This window comes from Calliphora vicina, chromosome 4 (genome assembly GCF_958450345.1).
Source record: "Calliphora vicina chromosome 4, idCalVici1.1, whole genome shotgun sequence".
Lineage (NCBI taxonomy): Eukaryota > Metazoa > Arthropoda > Insecta > Diptera > Calliphoridae > Calliphora > Calliphora vicina.
The window spans coordinates 102269982-102280404 of record NC_088783.1 but is presented as its reverse complement, the minus strand read 5'-3'; the positions used below and the strand labels follow the sequence as shown (position 1 = coordinate 102280404).

At 27.9% G+C, this 10423-nt stretch overlaps 2 protein-coding genes across 3 annotated transcripts in view; one reads left to right on the top strand and one right to left on the bottom strand.

Annotated features, from left to right (window-relative positions):
* Window positions 1-3628: 3628 nt before the first annotated feature.
* LOC135958921 (zinc finger protein 568-like) lies at window positions 3629-9433 on the bottom strand. The gene is made up of 6 exons (XM_065509866.1): window positions 8783-9433; window positions 8664-8714; window positions 7607-7660; window positions 7516-7545; window positions 7422-7451; window positions 3629-4637 (listed from the first exon to the last, which is right to left on the bottom strand). Exons 1-6 carry the CDS (start codon window positions 9413-9415, stop codon window positions 3714-3716), a joined length of 1722 nt encoding a protein of 573 aa, XP_065365938.1. The 5' UTR covers window positions 9416-9433; the 3' UTR covers window positions 3629-3713.
* A 207-nt stretch (window positions 9434-9640) lies between these two features.
* The window catches only part of LOC135957517 (zinc finger protein 37-like), a 36674-nt gene continuing 35891 nt past the window's right edge, over window positions 9641-10423 (top strand). For both annotated transcript variants that reach the window (XM_065508285.1, XM_065508284.1), the window contains exon 1: window positions 9641-10356. In XM_065508285.1, coding sequence (XP_065364357.1) covers window positions 9724-10356 — 633 coding nt within the window. In that variant the 5' untranslated portion in view covers window positions 9641-9723. The remainder of the gene's footprint in view (window positions 10357-10423) is intronic.

The window sequence follows — 10423 nt, the reverse complement described above, 5'->3', positions numbered from 1 at the left end:
TATAGAAAATTCAAAAAAGTACCATTAGAATAAAGAAAAAGTACCAAAAAGTCTCCCCCTAGAATTCTCACTCACCTAGGACCATATATGCTTAATTTCATGTCTCTAAGTCCATTGTTATAGAAAATTCAAAAAAGTACCATTAGAATATAAAAAAAGTACCAAAAAGCCCACACTTGTGGTTTCCCACTCACTCGGTTCCATATAAGCTTTATTTCATGTTTTTAGGTTCATTGGTGAAGAAATTACAAAAAGTACCAATCGAATAAAGAAAAAGTACCAAAAAGTCTGCCCCTAGAATTCTCACTCACTTAGGACCATATATGCTTAATTTCATGTTTCTAAGTTCATTGTTATAGAAAATTCAAAAAAGTACCATTAGAATAAAGAAAAGTCTCCCCCTAGAATTCTCACTCACCTAGGACCATATATGTTTAATTTCATGTTTCTAAGTCCATTGTTATAGAAATTTCAAAAAAGTACCATTAGAAGAACAAAAAAGTACCTATAGTTCAGTTCACAAATTTTGGTACCTAAATATTATCCCCTATTCCTAACACTAACTTCACTCAGATACATATCAGCTAACTTTAATGTCGATAACTGAAATAATTTAAAATGTTAAAAAAGTACCATTAGGAGAAAAGTACCAATTTCCCTTTTCTTCCTTGAACACCCCTCGAGTTTGAAATTTAAAAATATTCCATTTTGCCAAAATTGTTTATGCTATAGGCATGTCTCAAAATATTAAAATCTGTGTTAATGTGCCCAAGAATAAATATGTTCAAAAAAAGTACCAAACTGTTTACCCGGATTTGGCCCAATATACCCTTGGTATATTGGTAAAATTTTATTCAAATAAATTTCTGTAACGTGGTGGGAGCTCATAACCCCCTGTCTATACTTGATAAACGTCAAAATCGTTGTCAAGATAAAAAATTATCAGGTATAGTCTCCATTTATTAGTATAATTGCTTCGTTATGACAAAATTGTTAGTGCTTTTGCTAAGACAACTTTGTCTTGACAACAAATGTCATTTATTGTTATGATAAATATTTGTCAAGTATAGACAGGGGGTAATAAAATATTCGTATGTCTATGTCAAATTATAGAAAAACATATTTTATGAAAAAGTACAAAAAATAAACACAATTTTTATCCCTTAAGGGTTCGAATTTACAAAAAGTACCAAACTTATATTTTTTATTTTTTGATAAGTAAAGAATACGATTTAAAATTTGATTCTATGTTTATTGGTTTAAAAGATACATAGGGTGCCAAAAAAGTACCAAAATACAGTTTTTATCCGTTTTCTCCCCTAAAAGTTTCGAATTTCGAAAAAGTACGAAACACCTGTCAGCTTATTTTTTAAATGGAGTAACATGCTATTTTAAGTTTTTTTGTATCTTTATTAGTTTTGAAGATATGGGGTTACCGAATTTACCCGTTTTTACCCCCTAAACGTTCGAATTTCCAAAAATCCCATCTTATCGGATCGTTTTGGGGAGGGAGGAACCCACAGTTAAAATTTCGTGATTCTAGCTTCAGCCGTTTGGGCAGTGCGATGATGAATCAGTCATTCATTCAGTCAGTCAGTAACGTTACTCTTTTATATATATAGATATTCCTAAGATTATAAATTTTGTTCATTTGAAGAACAAGTAAAATGCAACTTTCCTTATGAACTTCAAAAAATGTTCTACTCGTCCGGTAATCCCTTGTCTATACTTGACAAATATTTATTATAACAATTAATGACGTTTGTTGTTAAGACAAAGTTGTCTGAGCAAAAGCACTAACAATTTTGTCATAACCCCCTCTATACCTGACAAATTTTTATTATGATAAACTTCAAAATGGTTGTCTAGATAAAGAATTATCAGGTATAGTATCCATTTATTAGTATTATTGCTTCGTTATGATAAAATTGTTAGTGCTTTTGCTTAGACAATTTTGTCTTGACAACAAATGTCATTTATTGTTATGATGAATATTTGTCAAGTATAGACAGGGGGTAACGAAGCAATAATACTAATAAATGGGGACTATACCTGATAATTTTTTTATATTGACAACCATTTTGACGTTTATCATGATAAAAATTTATCAAGTATAGACAGGGGGTAACATAATGCTGAACAGAAAAGTCAAAAATCAAAGTACAGGTAAGCCTCCATTTATGCGGTACTTTAGTTACCCGAATTCGATATTACGCGAACTCAAATTAGCAACCATTTTTTCAAATACGCGACTTTTTTACGCGATTATTATATAACGCGGCAACAAAAAACGAAAAAAACACAAGCGAATAACAGATTTCTTTTTTGAAAACTTCGTTAATTTTTATAAATTTTTTGTTATGTTTATGTATTGGAATATTTTGTTTTTTTTTAATTGAAATTTTTTCCTTAATTTTCGATAAGAAATATTTTTTTTTTAGTTCAGTGTTTTTACTTTACTTTTGTTTTAAGCAAGGTCTATTAATAAGGTCTGTGCAACTCTACAACAATTCAAAAACAAAAACAGGCATTTTGTTTGTGTAAGACTATACTGAACTTGTCTTAAACATTACCAAAACAAACATACATAATATAATTTTATTTTCAACAACATACATTTATTTTTTTAGATATATGAAATTAAAGAACTATTGAAGAGCATTAACGCATTTTTTATTAATTTTTTTATGTTTTTAATTTATTTTTTACGTTTTCAATTTGTTCACGACACTTTTTCTTATTTTTTTATGTTTTTAATTTATTTTTTCAGTTTTCAATTTTGTCACGAAACGTTAGAAAAGTAAACAAATTTTAAAAAAATACAATGGCACTCTAAAAATGTAAACAAATTTTGACAAACACAGTATGTAAACACAAAGGGACAAAAAATTATCAGCTGTTTAGTTGCACAGACCTTATTAATAGACCTTGGTTTTAAGTATGTTTTTAAAAGTACAAATAAAATAAGTTTACTTAAAGTATATATTGTCGCCTTAAATGCAAACGGAAGTAACTACATGTTTCTTGTTTTTGCAGGATACGTTATAAAATCATTTAAGTTGACGATATGTATGTACATATGTGATTTCTATTTAACGCGGTTTTTAGGTCCCAATGTCTTTTTTGTTATGTGACTGATGTATTGTTTTACGCGAAATAAAAAATTACTGGTCCCACAAAAGCATTTCGTTCTAAATTAGAACCTCGTTTTACGCGAATTTGATTTTCACGCTACAAACCGCGTAAATGGAGGCCTACCTGTAACTTTATTCATAAAATTCAGTTGTAAAATAAAAAAAAGTTTAACAAAACAAATGAGAGTTTAAAACTAGAAATTAATATAACCCCCTATCTATACCTGATAAAATTTTATTAAAATAAACGTCAAAATGGTTGTCAAGATAAAAAATTATCAGGTATAGTCTGTTGAAATTTTTAAATTGTTAGTGCTTTTTCTCAGACAACAAATGTCTTTAATTGAATGAAGGCAACATATTTTAATTCAACAATGAAATAATTCTATTTAAATAAAAGCTTTTGAATGAAGCTAATGAATTTGATGTTGGGATGAATGGCTGACATTTATTAATTCCTAATTAAGATTTTAGTGAATTATGCTCAAATTGAATTATAGATTTTTTTTTAAATTTATTTATTTAAAGAAAATTTAACGACTTGTTAATGACTAATTTTTTGTTTTGTGTTCTTTTTTTTTAAGTCTCGTTTGTAACATTTGTTGCTAAAGAATGACAGATTTTCCGATGATCACATAAAGCCACTGCTAGAGAAAACATTTCTCCACAACCATCGCAGTTATATGATATGTTTGGGTGGTACTTTTTTTCGTGTCGTTTCAAATATTTACTATGTGTAAAGCCAGTATCACATATTTTACATCTCACATCACGAATATTAAGATGACATTTTATATGAGAGTTAAGGCCATGCAAATGCATGAATCCTTTATTACATATGTAACATTCGTGGCGAAAACGATTTTGATGACGTAGCATATGATCAGCATGAGTAGAACGACCTCTAAATCTTTCACCACATATGGAACATAAATACGGTTTTAAACCTGTATGGGAACTTAAATGCCAGTCTAATTCAGCTTGAAATGGATATCCTTTACCGCAGACATTACAGTAAAAATTGTATACGCCCAAATGCCGTTTTTTATGTATTACATATTTATCAAATTTAGCAAACGTCATTTCACATGACGTGCACTTAAAGGGCTGTGTTCCATTATGTTGAGCCATATGTTGACAGTAAGGGTCATATCTTGGTATAATTTCATTACAAATCAAACATAAATATGGTCCTTGACTTTCGCTGAGGAACGACATTTCAGTATACAATTCAGATTCAGCTATAAATTCCTTATTTTCCTTTTTACATATTAATTCTTGTTTTTTATCTTTGCTATATAATCGATTTAAATATTTCAGATGATTGTGTATTCCTTCAACAGTTATGTTTTTTTTAAGACGTAAGCTTATTTCTTCGGCTATTTTAACAAGTATTTCCAATCTCATAGGTTTTACACCAAATCCGATATTTTCTACTTTCCAAAGGATTTCATGCTTTTTATATTGTTCAATTAAATTTGGCAAAATTTGTTTAAAGATGCGCTAAAAAAATATAAAGCAAACATTAGGAATATTTTTGTATGTTTTATATAAGCTACAAACAAAACTTCTTAAAGAAACATTTTATGTTAATGGTTGAGAGAAACAGAAAAGAAAAAAAAAACACAAGTAATCATGATGAGTTATTTATAATTTATTTTTTTTTCTTAAAAGAACATGAAAAATAAATACCAAAAATTCATTTGATACAAATCAGGCTTAAATTAATAAATTATTGGATGTACAATTTTCAATTTCACAAAAAATCTACAATTTTATAAAAAAAATCATACTTTTTTGCAAAAAATTAAAAAAAGGACGTACTTAAACCGTTTTCAAAGATTGTTTCAAAACAAAATTTTTTTATATCAATTTCAAAATTTTAAACAATTATGGATAGGTAAAGAATTAATCTTTCATAAAATGTATATTCCAAAAAATTGTGTAAGTTTTTATAAAAAGTTACGCTTTATTTTTTTTTCGTAATTTTTCAAATTCAACAATACATAGTTATTTTTTTTTATTTTTTTTATTCATTGCTCTGGGGAGAAAATACTAAAAAAGGTGTTAATGAAAAATTGAATAACTTTTACAATTTTCATCCGATTTGAATAATGTTTTGTTAAGAACTAAATTTCCTTTATACATTGGTATACAAAAATCAAAAAAGTTGATAAATTTTGTTTTTCTTTTAGGTATTCTGAACAAAAACAATACTTATAACTTACAATGCACGTCATTTTAAAGCGTAATCACTTTTCTTTCCAAACCCGTTAAAAAATTTAAAGTCGGACAAAAACTGACTGAGTCACAGGTCGATAAGTTGACGAACATAATAAACAAAAATTTTGAGAAAAATATCTTAAATATCATACAAGACCAATATTTTATGTTATTCCAAGATCAGATCATTATGAAATTTAACTTAAAAACGAAAACCTTGTGAATAATAAATACCTAGGAAATATTATGATTAATAATAAACAATATATAAAATATATTTTGTTCATCTGTTTCAATGTATCAATTTCATCCTCAGTCGACTTTCGTCAACATTTTCAATATAACTTTCTTCTCAAAATTTTGATTAGTATTATTTATTTGATCATAAAATAAAAAAAATAAATTTTAAATGAGAAATTAAAAATAGCAATAAAACTTTTTTTGTGTCTAACATTTTATGGATTTTTATTAAGTTTTTTCCTTCTCGTATAAAGTAACAAAAAATCGAGTTACGCCATTTTTATATAAAGCCGTCGATGTGTAGAAGCTATCGGACCAATCTTCTACTATGGTAGTAATATACATTTACATAAGTATCAGCTTATGACAACCGGTTCTACGCACCGGAATGACCTGAGTTCACTCGGCCAAGGGCTGTCAACTCAGCAACAACTGCTGCTATAACAACAACCGGTTAACCGGTTTTTTCATCTTTGTTTTTTAACTTTTCGGTTTTTTGACAAACCGGTAAGACGCTTACCGGTTTTAATGAAATATAGTTTCTAAGCTCATTCAAACATATTTATGAAAAACTCAGATATCATTTTTAAAAATATTGATTTATTTTATAGAAAATATATGTAATTTTATATAAAACTAGCTGATCCGGCAAACGTTGTTCTGCCATAAAAAATTATTTCTAGTGAATATTTTGGTTGTTAAATAAAAATAGCGAATGTATTCTAAGTGAAGTTGGCATTATAGGTATTTTTGATGCCAAATGAAGAGAAATACAAACAAAATTTTTTGGCGAAAAATATTTTAAAAAATGGGTGGATAGGGACATTCTACAAAATACTAAAATCTCAGCTAAAAAACGGGTGGGTGAGGGTCGGTTGATGAAAATTTAGGGTTATAGGTATTTTTTAATGCCAAATAAATAAAATGCGAAAAAAAAGCTTTTGGCCAAAAAATGGTAAAAATAAATTCTGGATAGGGTCACCCTAATGACCTAGCGGTATGAAATATACTTTACGACCTATTATCATACATACCAAACATACATACAAAATTTCATAAAAATCGGTTGAGCCGTTTCGGAGGAGTTCAAACACTAACATTGTGACACGAGATTTTTATATATTAGAGAAGATAATTTCATAAAGATAGAGCCTTAAGGACACAATTTTTAACACATTTCTTATTAGCGTCCTCAAATAAAAACAAATTTAAGGAGACCTTTTTCATATTAAATAAAAATTTAATATAAACCGATTTTTTTTAAAAGACAATAATCAAAACCGGTTTTTTCAAAAACACATTTTTTCGATTAAACCGGAAACCGGTTTTTTGGACACTCTAATCAGGTTATTAAACATGTCAGACATTATTACTTATTTAAATTTAGAATTATGAACAATTTTGAAAAGAAAATTATAAATTAAATCAATTATTTTTATTCATTTTATTCGATTATTCTACATAAATGGTAATTTTTAAATTAAACGAATAATTAATATTAGTGGTTATTTTGTCGAACGTCTTTCCTGATTAATATTATTATTATTTTAAAAAAATATGCATTCCATTCTGCCGTGTGTCTAAATATAACTTCTTTAGTATTCTTTAGAATTATGAAAATTTAATAGAAAAATTGTATTTGTAAGGAAATCAATTTAATGAAAGTGAGTCTAAATAATAATTAATAATATTAAACGAATAAAAATTCGTAAGAAATTATTCGATTATTCGAACGATCATTATTCGAATGGATACCCTAGTAAATATGTTCAAACATACATAGATGAAATACTTAAGAAATTTCGATTTTATTATAAAACGTACCTTTGGAGATGGATTTTGATTTTGTTCGGCCTAAAAATATGTAAGCATTATTTTTAAAGAACGAATATAAATTAATAAAACTTAAAATACTCACTAATTCTTTCTGTTTTTTAGCATCTTTTTTCTGTTAAAATTTTAAATTTTAATTGATTTTTACTCAATAAAAATTATTAAAAGTTACTTACACATTCCTTTTTTGGTTTCTTTGGCTTTTTATAACGATTAAGTTCCTTTTCAATCTATAAATAATGGGAAACAATTTCTAAAATGTTAAAAAATATTATAAATATATGTACTTAGAACTAATTTGTGCAAAATTTTATCAGGATATCTGCATAATGTATTGTGAAAAATTTCAGCCATCTAGTTTTTTTCGTTTTATCGTAATTTAAACAGCAAACGGACGGACATATCTAGATCGTCTTAGAATCTTATGAGAACCCAGAATATATATACTAATTTGGGTCTCCGACAAATAGTTTTATGCGGAATGACAAAATCAATGTACCCCTGATGTAAAAAGTTACAACTTTTCTCATTAAAATTTAAATTTTTTCATAAAAAGTTACATTTAAGAATTTTCCCAAATAAATACTATATAAAAATACTAACATATAACTAACAATGATAATTTTGTACGTATTCAAGCGGATTCGATATCGAGTAAAACTGATCGTAATATTCTTATTCGAGATTATGACATTCGATACCGAGCAAGAAATATACAGCCCAATTATGAATAACAAATTCCGCGGGAGTTTGTTCCCCAGGGGTTTTTTCCCATTGAATTTGAATAGGAAAAATGAGAAAAGGGAAAAATCTCCCGAGGAATTTTTATTCATAATTGGGCTGATAGTAAATTTTATTATAATTTCGATACGATAGCTCACTCGATCACGAATGCGGTAATTCAGCCCCAGTTTCTATATAGGTTGTAGTTGGCTAAATATTTTCTACACAATATTCTTTAACATTTAACTTTAACATTTTTTAATAAATTGTCATTTATAACTCATTCCAACGACAATTACGTAGACATTTCGATTCTTTTGCATTCAATTGTAAATAGTCAAATTTTGCATATATCTGAACTTTGACCTCGTTGCGCGTCCCTAAATCGTTATCCGATTTGGTTCAAATTCTCAGCACTTAACTTTTAGGGCCTAGTGTCACAATATTCCACCCGGCACTCTTTGAAATCTAAAAAAATAGGCTGTCACCCTAATATATAGATTTACTTACATCGAAATCGGAATCTCTTGAATCATCAGTGCTTACATCGGATGTGTAGGACTAAAATTGAAAAATACATTACTTTTTTTACATTCATAAAGTTATAACGACATATATGTAAGTATAACCTTTTGTACAATATTAAGTTTCTTTTTAATCTTCTTGGGCGTTTCTTCATCTTCATCTGTATTATCACTGCAATTTGTGTTGTATTCATGTTCTATTTCATTACCAGAATCATCACAACTCATAACATAATCATTGTCACTTTCGTCGTCTTCACAAGTTGAGTTCACGTTTGCTTCTAAATCATGAGTTTCATTTAGTTTACTGTCCGCTTCCTTCGTCGTCAGGGGATCATTAGACACAATTAAACAATTTGAAATTAGAGTATCATTTGTTTTTTTCTCCGTCTTCAAAGGATCATAATGTGTATCCGGGCCAATAGAGTTATTTGCAATTGTAGTGTCATTATCAGTTCTCTCAATTACATCCATTCGCTGATCCACTTTGATCTCCTCTGGATCAAAGGAAAGATTTGAACGTTCATCCTCCATTATTTCTGGATCAACCTTTATTTCGACTTCAAAATTATGGAAATGTTGATCTTCAAGGTGTTTAGTAAACTTTTTAAGCTGATCACAATCAGCACTGCAAAAACCACATTGAAATATGTAAGACTTTGTTTTATATTTTATTTTTTTAATTTCAATTAAAAGTTCGCCACATTTTTGAAGATCTGATTTTTTGCTTGCACCCATTTTTGTTGTACTATTTTGTTAAATGAAAAATAAATACATAAATAAACAACAAATAGTGGTATCAACTAACTGTGTTGAAAAACGCTTCAACTTCAAATGTATGGAAAAGGGGATTTTAATGGGTTAATCGCTAATGATGTTACACACATACGATAATTTTCAAAGTTATCGATTTTAACTGAACGTACCCTTTGTAAAAATGTAAATACACAATAATAAGTCTTCATGAAAGTATAAACAATTTTTTGGAAAATCTATTGCAAATTGGAAAAGAAAAAAACAAACATATAAAAAACTATTTAATTAAAATGGGAGCTAATAAAACTTCTAATTTACAAAAGTGCGGTGAAATATTAATAGACATAAAAACGAAGAATAGAAAAAACAAAACGTACATTTTTCATTGCACCTTTTGCGACATACAATGTGATCAATTAAAAAAGTTTTCCCTTCATCTTGGAGAAGTACATTTAAATAATGCTGAAGATATACTAAATGAGACCGAACTAAAATTTGAAGCCGAACCGGAAGAAATTAGGATTCAAACACTTACAGAGATTGAAAATACGGATATTAAGAAAGATTTCGGTAGTTCCATAGAAAACAGGAAGTATGTAAATCCAGATCCTTTAGATACAGTAGCACCTGAAAGCTCTGTTTCTAATAATGACATTTTAAATTGTAATATCAAATGCGAATTAAAAGAAAGCTCTATCGATGGAAGTACTATTGGCGAAAATGAAGAAATGTATTGTGGCGTAGATGACATTGCCAAAGAAACAAAAAATGAAGAACTTGAAATTTTTAACACTAACAGTGGCGATAAAAGTTATGTGTATGATAGTGACAGTGAAGATGAATTTAAAGATGATTTGGATCAAATGCCACTTAAAAAAAGAAAACTTAATGTTGTTAAAAAAGCCAAACGATTAAAACAAAAGGTAATATATTCAATTAATAACATACTATGCGAAAATATGTATGTATAACACTTAGTTAATTTTATTT